We start from the raw sequence: 16,237 nt of genomic DNA, 5'->3' as shown, positions 1-16,237 counted from the left end.
AATGCTCTAGCTAAATTGACTTGACTATCACAATGTAACAACACTTTTGAAACGTTGTCTTTAGCCAATGAAACTTCTAATTGAAGGTCCCTAAACCATTCAGCTTCTTGACATGCGGAAACGAGAGTCACAAACTCTGATTCCATGGTCGAAAGAGTAGTATATGTTTGTTTCTTGCTCTTCCAAGAAATTGCACCTACATCTAGTATAAATATCCACTTAGTTGGAAATTTATGATCCCCAACACTCGATATTTAACTCACATTGGTATATCCTTTTAATTGGCAAGAAACCTACCATAATAGAGGTCGAGATTTTGGTTTTCAAAATATAATCGAAAATCCTTGTGATGGCCTTCCAATGCTCACCATTTGGATTACTAGTAAATCTGCTCATTTTCGGCATCCACGACCATATGTAGGTGGTCTTTATAAAGTTCTTCCAAGAATTTAAATCTAGCATGAGCACCTCTGGTGTTAGATACCTCATTTGCAGCATCAGTTGAATGAACTCTCAAATAGGTAACCATCATCTCATTGGCTTCCTCTCGATTGAGCCTTCTAGGGTCTAATAATTTTCCTTTAATGGGAAGATGTAGGAGATATTTGACGTCATCTAGGGTAATGGTCATCTCGCTAAGAGGAAGGTGGAAAGATGACGTATTTGAATGTCGTTTCTTTGCAAAATACCACCTCCATACCATGGTTTAGGGTCTTGTACGCAACAACACATAAATCGACAAGTCCATAGTAGCAGATAACATTCTTGAATTAGTCATCTTCGAGCTATTCCAAATCCAAAATCTTCCTTCTGTGGTTTATGGATTTTAAACATAAACGCTTTTGTAAAAAAATATCACTATCACTCGCGATTAAATTAAATTAAAAAAATAGCATTGACTCGTGGCCTTGTGGTTTTGCTCCTGGCCCTCTCTCGTCGTATAGACGCGTGTTGGGACACACGACCAAGTATAATTTTTTCCTGGTTGTTTTCATTCATTGTAACTGTAATAAAACTAGAAAATCACATCAAAATGAAGTTAGGCCAAATCCGGAGGCACATCTCCGAAAATCAGTTCAGACAAATTCTGGAAAAGCATCTCTAGATGATCTCGTGAGTTGCAGAAATGGATGAAACCCCATTAATTCCTTAAACTCCAACCAAATGGGAATCCATGTCTATACCAACTACCTATTTTGAATGTACTACTATCCAATGCATTTTAAACGATCTATGCTACCAAAATCATCATTCAAAGCTCAAATAAAGAAATGAAATGAGAAACTTACCAAATTAGAGTTGAGGACGATAGGTTTGAATGAAACGAATGACTTTGCAACAAATGCAGTAGAATGGATTAAGTGATCTTGAAAGATGAACTTGAACTAACTTTGCAACAAAAGAGTTCAAATGAGATTTGGAAGAGTTTGTAGCAAATGAAGAAGAAAGAGGGAAGAGTCTGACGCGAGTTTATGAATAAAATGCACCCGAAGATGCTTCTTCGCAAAACTCCGTGAAATTTGAATTAAGAAGATTTATGGAGACACATCTCTAAGGTCACCCTAATATTAATACGGAGATATATCTCCGAACTAAGGGCGTGTTTGGATTGGCGGTGAATAGAATTGATTTTGATAGAATTGAGTTTGGTAGAATTGATTTCAACAGAATTGAGTTTAAAAGAGTTGATTTATGTTTGGATGGAATGATATAGAAGTGATTGTTACTGATTAATGTTGTTTGGATAGTTTTAACAAAATTGATTTTGAATTGTATAATTACCAAAATCGTAATAAATTCTAATACAAATAAAAAAGAAAAGAAGTAATTGATGAAAATTAAAGAGGGTAAAGAAGGAAAATTTAAAAGAATTGTAATAAATAATATATAATAAATGTAGAAATGATTCTCCTAAACTCTAAAGTTAGGAAATGTAGCTTCAACTAGAATTGCTTTTGGAGGAGGGGAATTGATTTTGAAAAAACAAGAAAAAACAACCAATTTTCAAGTTGAAGTGGACTAGAAGTGCTTTTGGGGTTTGTAGAAGTCAATCCAAACATGGACTAAATTTTGGTAAAATAAAAATAGGTCAACAATTTTCATTCAAGAGTGTGTAAAAAAATATACGTTTGAAGATGCATCTCCAAATTTTAAAAACAACGGTCATTTTTCACTATAGGAGAAAATCACTCCTAAAGGTGAAAAAAGTAATCCTCTAAGAAAATATAACTTCCGAAACAGTAATATGGACCTAGCCAGTAATATAGAGTTATAGACCGATCAATCTTATTTCAAAATTCCCATGTGCCAACTTACATAATTACGAGATTCTCTTATCGTAAATGTTCTGTTCACTATGTGGTTATGTCACAAGCCTATCATTTCTCAAAGGCTAATGACTTTTAAGCTGATTTATTGTTGCACGCCAAAACCAAACACCCTTTAATTGATTCTAAGTTAGATAAGAAAATCATCAACAAATAGTATTTGTAACAAAGCAACATTCCTAGTTTGTATTATGTCTCCCCATCACCTTACACCACTCATATTCACATATTGGCTTGTTATATTTTCACATCATCACCACTTTACTCTTTTATTGTGGTTATCAAGTCCCCCACATCACTAACAAAACTATCATTCTTGCTTCCACATGAAAACCACTTTCTCTCAATGATTTATAGTCAAGTTTTCTAGTGCTTTACCTCACAACACTAAGCAAACAACAAAAAAATCTAACCTTCCAATATGGAGATGAAGAAGAGTGAATGTGAGATAGAAACCAAAGAAGAAGAGTTCAAGGAAGATAGTATACAAACTATAATGTTCACATTAGGTACATTTCTTGTAATGATTTGTCTAAAGGGTTTCTTAGTTGAAAAATGGCGTTCTTATGTGTTTATAATTCTCAATGTGATTTTATTAGCCATTCTTTACATGTCAATGAATCCAAATTATTGTAGTAGTAGAAATTTAGAAAATGAAAGCAATGTTGAAGATGTCAAAAATGATGACAAAGAGAAGAAAAGGGTATGTGAGATTTCTCAAGAAATTGAAGAAGATAAAGAATGTCACAAAAAACAATGTTGGAATAGTACTAGTTCTAGTACTAGTACTAGTACCATTCATCATGTTGATGTTGAGAATAAGATTGATGAGAATGAGATTGATGAGGATGAAGAAGAAGATGAACATGTGGAAGTTAGGGGTGGACATCGGTTCGGGCCGGTTCGGGTTCGGGCCCAAAACTCCAAACCGGCCCAACCCTCGGGTGAAAGAACATGGCCCAATGCAGTCCAATTGAGTTTTCGGATTACACGGGTTCGGATTGTTTCGGGTTCGGTTATACAGGTCGGATATTGTTGGGCCCAATTAATTTTTTTGTTGCGTTTTGGGCCATAATGGGCCAATTTTAAAAATTTTCAAACACTTTTTTTATATGAGCTGAGTTATAAAAAAAAAACTGACTAAGTTAAAGTCATAACACACACCCCCCCCTTAAATATGAGCTGAATGATGAATTAATCAGAATTCATTAATTTTTCAGATTAAAATTCAACCAAATTCTTATATTGCATAAGTTATAAAATAACCATATAAAATATTAGTTTTTGAGTCTACAAATATTTGCTCAACATTAATACAACCAATACTATTTTAATATAACAACACAACCAATTATATTTAATCAATTTCTTTTTCTCCAAGAGCTCCAATTTCTTCTAATTTCTTCCAATTTCTTTTTCAATCCTGCAACATATATATTCAGCAAGTCAGTCTTATAATTCCAGCAAAGAATTTTATCATTTTACCATTAACAGGGTTTAATGGAAGAATCAAGATAATTGTATTCTCACATTCAATATACAAAACTACAGGAGTAAGAGCAGCACTAAAGATGCTTACATAGCAGTAGCTGAAGATAGAGAAGCAGGAGTAAGAACAACACTAAGAGTTGTAGCTGGAGAAGGTGCAGCAACAGATGCAGGTCTACCATGTTGAAATGAAGATTTAGATTTTTAAACAAAACACAATATGTATAGATAGTTTAATTTCAAGAGTTTAAATAAAACACAATATGAAGATTTAGGACTGTTTTCTTAGTCTGTCTGTTATGTTTTTGTGTTTAATTTCAAGTGGAATCATGTTTACATTAGAAATAAAGAAGCATACTAACCATGAACTGAACTGGGTTGCCTACATTGTCTTGATTAATCCCTTTACTATATGGTAAAGCCAGGTGAGTTCCATGAGCATTAAGGCATTAAGATGCTAACCCAAATCTGCAACAAGTACACTAAATTCAGCAACAATCACATGCTACTTACTAAATTCAACTTACCCAAATCTGTTTTCCCCTACTTGTTCAGTATTCATCATATATGTTAAACCAGGATAAGCTGCATTCTATAAGTATTTCTTTCTATACTTTTTTCAGCACTCACATTCAAATATCACATTACAACCATTTACATTCAAATATCACATAAAACTTGGATGTTATAACTAAAAAAGATTACTAATCAAATTCAGTACACTAAGATGTTATAACTAAAGACCATAAGAAATGTTACTTATCAAATTCTGTACATAAAGCATTTGAGACTTCATTTAGAACCAAAAAGAGACTTTAATTCAACGTATACTTCAGAATGTAAAACACACCTCAACATGCAGAATAGACAGAGCAATATTGAGGCTGCAAGGTGCAGAATAGACAGAGCAATATTGAGGCTGCAAGGTAAAAGGGAATAGAAAATTAGACTACAAAGCAGAAGAATATTAGACTGCTGAAATAAAAAATAAAACTAAAGAGCTTTTCTTTGACTTACGGGCCAGAAACTTAGGAATGCTTATGGCCAGATTCTGCAGCGGAGGATTCGTTCCGATCCCTTTCCAATCAGCTATCTGTTACAGATATTAAACAGGTCTTCTGAACAAGTATTTCAAGGAAGATAATAACAATGGTAAAAAAGAGAAGAGATGGCTACCTTGATAGTTGATGCAAAATACACACATCTTTCAAAAGTCTCTTGGATCAAAATCAAAAATTGATATTCTTTCAAAAAGTGGTTGGTTGTGTTATTCATGGATTCAATACACACATCTCTGTAGCTCAGTTTCTTCTTCAACTGAATCCATAGACTGCAAGTGTTGCTGAAATGCATTCTGTCTAGCCACATGTGCCGGTACTTCGATGCTGGCAGCAGTTTCACAATGAGAAACAGTGGCTGCCATAGACTGGACAGATCCTTCAGCATTGTCATTGGCTTGTTTGTAAACCATGAAAATTTTGGAGAGATTGTTATTGATCTCTTCTAATAAATATTTCTTAGTTTCTGAAGATTCTCCATACATATCATTAAAGCACCAGTCCACATATCGTAACTTATATCGGGGATCAAAAATAACACCGAAATAGAGGAGTTGGTTCATCTTAGTGATATCAATCCAGTATTTCTTAAACTTATCCAACATGTCCCTAGCTACATTAGCAAACAATCCATTAAGGTCCATGTTTAATTCCTTAAGTTCAACGTAAATTCCAGCCAAGAACGGAAACGCCGTATGCAAGCTCGCTTTAGTGGAAACAGAAAAAACCTTTGTCGCTTCATAATAATTCTTCAAAAACTTAATAAAGACCCTGACATTATCCCAATCTTGACTAGTAGGGGGGAATCACCACCGTCAAAGAAATCCCTATAGTCTTCATCTCCATCTTCTAGCTTATCAAAAGCTTTTTCAAACTTCTCAGCCGCATCTAACATCAAATATGTCGAGTTCCATCGAGTTGAAACATCAAGACATACCGACTTCTTGCATGTAATCTCGGCATAACCCACACATTCATTAAACTTTAAAGCTCTATGGGGTGAAGATCTTACAAACCTAATTGCATTTCTAACACTTGCAATTGAGGTGCTAGCTACTTTTAATCCATCTCTCACGACCAAATTCAATATATGAGCACAACACCTCATGTGAAACCCAAATCCATCCAACAGAAGTCCATTCATGTTTCTAATTTTCTGCTCTAAATACTTAACAGCAACATCATTTGATGCCGCGTTATCTACTGTAATAGTAGAAATGTTTTTCAGCCCCCACTCCTTCAACACATCCTCAACCTTCTTACCAACTGTTTTACCTCGATGATTTGGAATAACCGCAAAGCTAATTATCCTCTTTTGGTATTGCCAATCCTTATCTATAAAATGGGCAGTGAGGGTTAAGTAGTTAAGATTTTGAACGGAAGTCCAACAATCTGTTGTGATTGCCACCCTACTACAATCAGACTTGAATAACGCTCTCAACCTCACTTTTTCATCAAGATATATCTGAAAACAATCCCTAGCTATGGTTCTCCTTGATGGTATAGTAAATTGGGGTTGCATTTGGTTACAAAAGTACTTGAATCCCCTTCAACTGTAATAAATGGCTTCTCATCTAAAATGATAAAGTAAGCCAACCCCTTTCTACAACCTAAAGGATCAAACCTAGAAGATGTTGGAACCAAAACACCTCCCTGAGTTGTTGAATATGTCAATACGGTTTGGGTAGGGTCGGTTGAGAGGTTTAACGGATACTTAGGACATGTTTTCATATGACTCTTTAAGTTTGACGTTCCATGTTTCTTAGAGTCACACATGTACTTTTGATGACAATACTTACATGCCGCAGTAGCGGGATCACTATTAGGAATAAGATTAAAGTGGTCCCATACCTCAGACCTCTTTCTAATAGAATTTGCATTAGCTCTTCTTTTCTTCCGACTAATAGGAGGAAGTGGTGCGGTTGGTTCAATGGGTGCTGTTGCTGTTGGAGTGTCTTGCTCCATGACTGTATCATTAGGTTGAGAAGGTACAGCTGCAACATTTTTAAAAAAGTTACTTTACATACACATTCCTAAACTTAACATTCACATTGATACAAGCATTTCTACACATTTATATTTTCTAAAGATCACCAAATAAACAATTCTCTAAAACAATAAGTACACTTATTACCATGCCATAGCAGCTCTGCAAATTTATAGAAAAATAGTATATTGAAATTCTTACTATATAGTAGTACAAAATGATTACCATGCCATTCTAACTATTGAAATTCACACTTAAACAAAATAGCTACCATACATACACCATATATAGGCCATAGCAACCAGTAAAGACCATAGTTACCATATATGTGGGACACGGCTCTTCCAACAAAAACCAAAGGTACTGATCAATGAAAAAAATAAGATAATATACTTAATGGACCATTTTTCTTAACATTATAATTTGATACAAACAATGATATATTATTTAATAGACAGTGACTTAACATAGACAAGTTCAGAAACTAAATAACCTACTACATACATTAGACATAATCTACACTTACAATGATCTTGAAAGCTCCTAGTTCCTTGTGTGTTCCCATCAACATGAATGTTTTGAACTCCTTGTGTGAATTGCATCTTTTCCTTGGCCAAACAAATTTAAATATATACATTAGCATAAGGTAATATCACAAGGTAATCATCAATTAAAAACAGAAAATAAAAATCAACAAGAAAAAGATTGAAAAATTATGACAATCACCTTGTATTAAGTGGAAGAATCCTTGAACCAAAATAAAACTCTGAAAAGACAAATAATATTCAAAACATTAGTTAACAAAGTAACAACATGGTCTAATATTCAAAACATTAGTTAACAAATGCATAAAAATCTGAAGAGTAACATTATCGAAAACTTCCAAGTAGTACCTGTTGGTTACAACAGCATTGAAAACGTTCTTGAGGGTATGTTCGCCATTGAAAACGTTTGTGTTCTGTTAAGAAGGAAACATTGTATAAAAACATCATTATTATCGGAAATACATTACAGAACTCATCGAGTCTACTAACAAAGAAAGAAGAAATTATATGGATGAAGAGAGAGAGAGAGAGAGAGAGAGAGAGAGAGAGAGAGAGAGAGAGAGAGAGAGAGAGAGAGAGAGAGCTTACATAGAGCTATAAGGAGAGAACGAAAAAACCAACGGTGGCTTGGTGGCTTGAAGTTCAACGAAGGGATGATGTTGAATAGCGGCGGCGAAAACCCTAGAAACTCAGAGAGAAAACAAAGACTGATTGAAGAAGTGAGAACATGAATAGGTTTTTGAAATTGGGCTAACTTGGGTCAAATGTCTGGGCCTTAACATAAACTGATTACTAATTACTAATATAATAATAATAATAATAATAATATTTTTATTCCGGTCGGGTTCGGATTCCGACGGGTGAAATATTTAAAACCGAATCCGACTGATGTTATCCATTGAAACCCATATAAGTGAACCGATAAAAACCGAAAACCGCATTAAACCGACCCGTGGCTAATAAACTCTTTCGGTTCGGTCGGGTAATACCGGGTGGTCTTCATTTGTCCACCCCTAGTGGAAGTGTTGTCTAAGGAAGAATTGAATGAAAGAGTTGAAGCATTCATAGCTATGTTTAGGAGACATTTGATTTCAGATGATAAACAAGGTGAGAATTTTAGGCACCAAAAAACATCAAATTTGACAACAAAGATTCAAGTTTCTTGTTGTTGAGACTTTTTAGGTTCTAAAGAGAGAGCTAGATTTTGTTTTTTGTTTTTTATTTGTTATTTTGGTCTAATTGATTAAGGATGTTTTCTTGGTACTAGATTGTTTGGATTGATGCAATTTGTAGACATATTCTTTACTTTATTAATTATATCTTCACTTCACTCGAATTATTTAGTGATAATTAAGCTTATTAGTACTTATAATTGTACAACAGATACTTTGTTGTACTTTAAATTTTCTCTTTTTTTTGGTGAGTATGTAAACTTTCTCTAGGTTGCTATTAATTGGTAAAATAATAAAATAATAGGATATAATGGAGAGAAAAATTCAAATTCTGATATAAAATAAAGATTTTTTAAGATAATATGCGAATGAATATGAATTTAAATATTAAAGTGTCTACTTTTTCATATTTATAAATGCGTGAGTCCGACCATTAAAAAATTTGATAAATAAAATAAAATAATGACTTATAAAACAAGTTTATCCAAATCTGTAACTAACAATTTCAAAAGCATGATGGACACGAGAATTTCGTAATTATTAACTAGCTATGAATTTAGATGTACATGAAATGTTAGACTGTTTAAAACATGATGGAAGATTGTTTGTGAATGATATGACAAAAGACAATATAGCTCCTAAGTACATATTTGTTGCTTTGAAATATAGAGATTTTGAAAACCTAATGAGCATTATGCAGGTGTACAAGGTATGATCTACAAGCAGGACTAGTAAGAAAGGTCCATTGTCTAAAATGCAACATCTAGTGAGTCTAATTCATGATGAGAAATACATGTATTGGTTCAAAAACAGGCCCGAAACAAAAGTTGTTACTAATATCTTTTAGACACATCCTAATTCAATGAAGTTGTTGAACATGTTTTATTTGGTGTTGATTTTTTATTGTACATACAAAACAAATAAGTAATGCCTTCCCCCATAAATATAACTTTTCTTTTAACTGAAAACTGGAAAGCTGTTGATTAAATTTCATATTGTGTTGATTATTGACTGTACATACAAAACAAACATGTACCAGCTTCCACTACTTGAGATTGTTGGTGTTACATCAACGAAGTTTACGTTTTCGATTGGATTTTCCTATTTGGAACACGAAAGGGAGGAAAACTTCACATGGACACTAAAGAATATGAAAGAGTTATTCGTATCTGAGAAGTTGCTACCGAATGTTGTGGTGATGGATTGGAAACTCGCGTTGATGAATTCCATGGAAGTTGTTTTTCCATATTCATTGTATCGGTTGTGTCTGTTCCATATTTTAAAAAAATGTTAGTATGAAGTGTAAGGACTATGTCGCACCTAATAGGCAATAAGATGTTATGGATATATGGAACAAAATCATGTATTCGAATATGGGGTCTGAGTTTGTGAAACACTTGAAGCATTTTGAGGTAGTATGTGTCAATATTCCTTTATTTGTTCAGTATGTGCACGAAACATGGTTGACACCCTATAAAAAAAGTTTGTCGCTGCTTGAGCTAATAGAGTGACTCATTTTGGGAGTCCGGCAACAAATAGGTACATCGTTATGACTTTGATTGTATTACAATACTAATTATCAAATTATAACATTTTTTCTAATTATGTTTTTAGAGTCGAGTCTATTCATTGGAGACACAAAAATATGTTAACTACTAGTCAGAGAGATTTATGCAGAAGTTGGGATGCTGAGAACACCATGTTAAAGTTCCAAATAGGATCAATCAGAGTATCATTTCAAAAAAATATTGCCAATATTGAGCATCAATGTAACATTTCATTTTACTCTAGATTGTACGACTTCGTTTTAAGATAGTGTATACATCATGTCACAAAGGAGCTGGAAAGAGTAATATTCGTTGGTTCTGGAAAAGATTCACGTGGTTGCTTCATTATAACTCACATGAATTACCTTGTGCGTGTCAACTTGTAGGTCTTCAAATACAACGTGAGCCCGTTCTATTAGAATTGATTCATGTGTTTAGAAAGAAATTAAACATTGAAGAGCATGAAGTCAGTCAAGAAGATAATGAGACATAATTGGACTTAGAATAAGAGTGAGAAGAGTTGAAGAGGTATTTCAGTATATTAGATATAGTTGGCCAAAGGGCAATGAAAAAAATATTCGGGCACTAACACATCCATCCACAACTTCCATGCGTATAACACTAGAGAAGTACAAGCCAAATAAGGGAAATAAGAAGAGTAAAAAGATTCAAGAAAGTGATGTACATCTTGATCCTTCATAGTGGAAGTTTGCTAAGGGCTCGCAGGGAAGTCAGACAACGAAAAGATCATGTACAAAACCAACTCCAAGTCAACCGTCTAGCCAGTCTGCAAGACATCTTTACTTGACTCAGTTTTCAGCTTTCTTACATGACTACATTGATGACATTGTTGATGTGGAGCCTGATGTAAATTGTGGTTTTTGTGCTATTGCAACTTTTGGACTGCGTGAAGATTAGTAGTCTTTGGTTCAAATACAGTTAGATGGTGAAGTATATCAAAATCATCAACTGCTCCAATATATTCTATGACACAGTTTCTGAAGTTAGGAGTTTGTTGTGAGTAACTACATTGGGAGTTCAGGGTCGTGACAAATGTATGAAGATTCTTGATATGAGTTACCCTATTGCTTATAGACACAATGTCATATTGGTCTCGTTGTCTAAGAACCTTAACATCACTTTATTCCCACTAGTGGTGTCTCCATCTATGTTTGCAAAGCTTATTGTAATTGGTTTTGTTAACAATATGGTTCAGGTGAAGTTGAAACCTGATTGTCCATTGCCTCCCGTCACTGACCGCTAGAGACAGAGCTGTAATAGGTGCAAAATCATGAAAAACAATTGTCTTGCACCAAATTATTTTTAAAATCTGATATTTCTTCATATATTTTTCAAAAATTATTATATTTTTATCGGATATTTTGGAAATATACGATATTTCTTCATAAAAACTCATAAACTCCGATATTTTTAACAAAAATCCAGTATAAACTCATGTAAAATCTCACAAATTAAAAAATCGATATTATATGAAAAAATCCAATAACATACGACATTTTTAAAATAATTAAAAAAAATTAAATAAGAATATAACGGTACAAAGCATGACTTAAAGAGGTGCCAGATATAAGTAAGAGGTGGCAGAATAAAATATCCAAAATTCCGCACGTGCTAACTTACATAATTGCTATATTTTCTTATCATAAGAATTTTTTTCACATGTCACAAACCTATTACTACTAAGGCTAATGACTATTGAGCGGATTTGGTGTTGCACCCAAAACCAAAAATTCTAAATTGATTCTATGTTGGATAAGAAAATCATACCAACAAATAGTATTTGTGACAAAGCAACATTCCTTGTTTGTGTTATGTCTCCTCATCACCTTACACCACTCACATTCACATCTTGGCTTGTTATATTCTCTCATCATCACTACTTCACTCTTTCTTTGTGATTATCAAGTCCCCAACACCACTAACAAAACTATCATTCTTGTTTCCACATGAAAACCACTTTCTCAATTCATTTATAGTCAAGTTTTCAAGTTCTTTACCTCACACCACTAAGCAAACATCAAGAAATTGTTAAACTTCCAATATGGAGATGAAGAAAAGTGAATGTGAGAGAGAAACTAAAGAAGAAGAATTCAATGAAGATAGTATAGAAAGTATAATATTCACATTAGGTACATTTCTTCTAATGGTTTGTCTAAAGAGTTTCTTAGTTGAAAAATGGCGTTCTTATGTATTCCTCTTCCTCAATGTGACTCTATTAGCCATTCTTTACATGTCTATGAAGCCAAATTATTGGAGTAAAAGAAATTTAGAATATGAAAGTAATGTTGAAGAAGTTAAAAATGGTGACAAAGAGAAGAAAGGAGCATGTGAATTTTCTCAAGAAATTGAAGAAGATAAAGAGTGTTACAAAAAACAATGTTGGAATAGTACTAGTTCTAGTACTAGTACCATTCATTATGTTGATGTTGAAAATGAGATTGATGAGAATGATGATGGAGAAGAAGACGAACATGTGGAAGTGTTGTCTAAGGATGAATTGAATGAAAGAGTTGAAGCATTCATAGCTATGTTCAGGAAGCATTTGATTTCAGATGATAACCAAGGTGAGAATTTTAGGCAACAAAAAACATCAAATTTGACAACAAAGATTCAAGTTTCTTGTTGTTGAGACTTATTAGTAGGTTCTAAAGAGAGAGCTAGAATTTTAATTTTTTTTATTTGTTTTTTTAGTGCAATTGATTAAGGTGTTTTCTTGGATTAATGCAATTTGTTTACATTATGTATTATTTCTTTACTTCTTTCAAATGATTAGTGATATAGTTAAGCTCATTAGTACTTATAATTATTCATTTATAAGTTACAATAGATACTTTGTTGTGATTGAAACTTTCTGTGCATTGCTATTAATGGCTTACAGTTTAAATTTATCTGACTATGTGTTACTATGAATTATAAAAAAAACATTTCTTTTTAAAATTTGGAAATTGTTATTTTATTTAAATAAATTTTAGAGTTGATATTTTGAAAATGCAAATATCTATTTTTTTGTGAGGTGTTAATATCTATTTTAATGTTAAATAAAGACTTCCAAATTTTTAAATTAATAAATTTAACCTTTTTCTTAATTTACTTTTTAAAGTTTTTACAATTTAAAAAAATTATTATTAAAATCTCTGAAAATCGCAACAATTCAACGAAAAAGCAAAATTGTACAAATTTTCCATTATTACCATTTCAAAACAAAAATCAACCTATATTTTCTTTAATTTTTTTTGTTGTTAAATGCAATAAGTTTTTTCTTTACCCACCTCCCTATGGGGGTCACCCCCAGCGAAAACTCCACTTTACCCCCGCTTCGGAAATGCATTTCCGAATTTTTTTTTTCTAAATTTTTCCAGACTTCGGAAGTGCATTTCCGAAAAAATCCAAAAAATTGAAATTTTGATTAATTCGGAGATAAATCTCCGAAAAAACAAAAAAAAATAAAAATCCCAAAAATTAATTTTAGGATATTAATTAATTCACATATCATAAATTTGATATAATTTATGAGTAACGAATAATAATAATTATATATTTTGATATAATTTATGAGTTATGAATAATAATTATTATATATTTATATTCTGATTCATATTTTAAAATTTAAAATAATTTTAATTAAAAAAATTAAAATAATTTCACTTACAAAATGAGTTATAATTTTTTACTTATATATTTGTATATTTATAATAATTATTATATATTTACAAAAAAAATTAAAAAAAATGAGTGTTTTAATTTATATATTTATATAATAATTATAATAATTATTATATATTTATAAAAATTATTATATATTTATATATTTATATAATAATTATTATATATTTATTATAAATATATTTATATATTTATATAATAATTAAAAAAATTAAAAAAATGAGTATTTTAATTTATAATAATTATTATATATTTATATATTTCACTTACAAAATTAATAATTATTATTATATATTTATATATTTCTATTCTGATTCATAATTAAAAATGAGTTATAATTTTTTATTTAGTTTAAAAAAATTAAAAAAAGATTTTGTCTTAATTTTATTTAATGAATAAATTTTATATTTAACTCTATATAATTCAAAATTTACTTATGAAATTAAAATGTTTTTGATTTATATAAGTTAGTAAAATAATTTTTAACTTTAAAATTGTTTAGGAAATTTTGATTCACCTTGATTTTATTGATTCACCTTCATTTTATTGATTCACCTTGATTTTATACCTATTAATTGTATTGATTCACCTTGATTTTAATTTTTTAATAATTATTGAATTCTTTCGGAAGTGTATATCCGAAACATTCCAAGACCAATTTGGCCTTGGAATATTTCGGATATGCATCTCCGAAGACACCCCTCTCCCAAAAGGGGGTGTTTTCGGAAATGCATCTCCGAAAACTCAAAAAAGGGGGTGTTTTCGAAAATGTATCTCCGAAAACACATTTTTTTCGTGTTTTCGGAAGTGCATTTTCGAAAACACCTTTTTTTCCAATAAAAGTACGTTTTTGAAAATGTATTTCAGAAAAGGGGTATTTTGGTAAATTCGTCAGAGGTGACTAAGAAGGTTAGGAGGTGGGTAAAGAAATTTCCAATGCAATATTGTCTGCATTCTTTAAAAGAATTGCTTAACACACTCTAAAGATGCTTTCACACCCTCGTGAAAAATTAAAACTACTTTTAAAATTAAAAAATATATTTTCGAATGGACTTTAGGTACACTGAACCCATCTACTTTTGAGTCACTATCTAATTATTTAATTGAATTTAATTCAAAAATACATCTCCGTAAATCTTACGGAGTTGTACTTCTAGAATATACTGAATCAGAAAGAAATGCATAAACAAAACAAATGCAGAAATGAAGACAAAGTAATATCGATAACATAAAAAAAATTACATAGATAATCGTTAACATAAATCACACATTATATTTGAAAATCAAGATGAACATTTCAACATCTTCATAATATTTTCGATCGATTTCACAATTGTCGCATCCAACTTGATCAGACCTTCTGTGTTGTTGAAGTAGACATATACGACATGCAAAATTATGTTCATTCTAGTGTAATGTGATTTTGTAAGAAAATATGAGATGAGAGACTCATATTTATATAACTTCTAGGCCAATATTGACCTTAGACATTCTATCTAGGGGTGGCAAACGGGCATGCCCGCCGCGTTTAGGCCTGCCCAGCAAAAGCCCGCGAAAAAACGAGACGGGGCGGGGCGGGCATATTGAAGAGTGCGGGTCTAAAACCTTGTCCCGTCCCGCAAAAAGTGAGGGCAGGGCGGGGAAAGCTCGCGGGAATTGAACCTTTTAGGTCTAAAAATAGTAAAATTGTATGAAAAAGCTCATGCCCGCAAAAAAATGGGACGGGGCGGACACATGAAAGAGAGCGGGCCTAAAACCTTGCCCCGCCCCGCAAAAAAATGCGGGTAAAACAGGCTTTCCCAGCGGTCCGGGCCCGTTTTACCACCCCTAATTCTATCCATGTACCATGGAAAATTCTGGAAATGCATTTTCGAGACCACCCTAACCTGATATTACAGAAATGCATTTCTAGAACCACCCAACATAGAATCAGTTACAGAATTAGTATCTAGATTAGAATGGAAGTATTTTGGAAATTTAAAAATATATTGAAATCTTTGAAAATGTATATATTTGACTTCATTAATATAAAGACAAGATAACATACAAAACATGTCTAATAACATAAATACATTGTCGAATAAAAGCTAAAATGAATCGAAACATGTGTCACCGTTCAAATCTAGAGTGATTGTGCCTTTGAATTTTGTTTAATTCTTTCTCTTTCAATCTTGTTGAATGAGTTGTCCACTCCGGTGAAGTTAGTGGTATATGGCATTCCGATTTCAAATAAACTTAAACAAAGTGTCACATTTTTTAGAATCATCTAATACACATAATACGATCATTTGACTTTTGAGTTGGGATAGTGTGTAGTGGAAAAAATGTTTATGAGAAACCATATCTTTTTAGATCAATACATACTCTTTCATACACACTTGATATAAGATTACTCATTTCAAGGAAGCGCGTCCATTTTCTCTCCAGTA

At 32.1% G+C, this 16,237-nt stretch overlaps 2 protein-coding genes and 2 long non-coding RNA genes across 4 annotated transcripts; 2 read left to right on the top strand and 2 right to left on the bottom strand.

Annotated features, from left to right (window-relative positions):
• Nucleotides 1–2,736: 2,736 nt before the first annotated feature.
• On the top strand, nucleotides 2,737–8,673 carry LOC131627014 (uncharacterized). Its single transcript, XM_058897851.1, has 2 exons — nucleotides 2,737–3,208; nucleotides 8,429–8,673. Exons 1-2 carry the CDS (start codon nucleotides 2,749–2,751, stop codon nucleotides 8,575–8,577), a joined length of 609 nt encoding a protein of 202 aa, XP_058753834.1. The 5' UTR covers nucleotides 2,737–2,748; the 3' UTR covers nucleotides 8,578–8,673.
• LOC131627015 (uncharacterized) lies at nucleotides 4,118–5,100 on the bottom strand. Its single transcript, XR_009291380.1, has 4 exons — nucleotides 4,992–5,100; nucleotides 4,833–4,908; nucleotides 4,666–4,734; nucleotides 4,118–4,283 (listed from the first exon to the last, which is right to left on the bottom strand). It is a non-coding gene; the product is annotated as an uncharacterized LOC131627015 (long non-coding RNA).
• Nucleotides 6,752–8,118, bottom strand: LOC131627016 (uncharacterized). Its single transcript, XR_009291381.1, has 5 exons — nucleotides 7,994–8,118; nucleotides 7,754–7,818; nucleotides 7,587–7,626; nucleotides 7,387–7,468; nucleotides 6,752–6,867 (listed from the first exon to the last, which is right to left on the bottom strand). It is a non-coding gene; the product is annotated as an uncharacterized LOC131627016 (long non-coding RNA).
• A 3,498-nt stretch (nucleotides 8,674–12,171) lies between the features above and the next one.
• LOC131627013 (uncharacterized) lies at nucleotides 12,172–12,845 on the top strand. Its single transcript, XM_058897850.1, has one exon. It carries the CDS (start codon nucleotides 12,187–12,189, stop codon nucleotides 12,772–12,774), a length of 588 nt encoding a protein of 195 aa, XP_058753833.1. The 5' UTR covers nucleotides 12,172–12,186; the 3' UTR covers nucleotides 12,775–12,845.
• Nucleotides 12,846–16,237: the final 3,392 nt, after the last annotated feature.

The sequence above is a fragment of the Vicia villosa genome, unplaced genomic scaffold, assembly GCF_029867415.1.
Source record: "Vicia villosa cultivar HV-30 ecotype Madison, WI unplaced genomic scaffold, Vvil1.0 ctg.000345F_1_1, whole genome shotgun sequence".
Classification (NCBI taxonomy): domain Eukaryota; kingdom Viridiplantae; phylum Streptophyta; class Magnoliopsida; order Fabales; family Fabaceae; genus Vicia; species Vicia villosa.
This window is presented reverse-complemented; position numbering and strand designations above follow the sequence as displayed.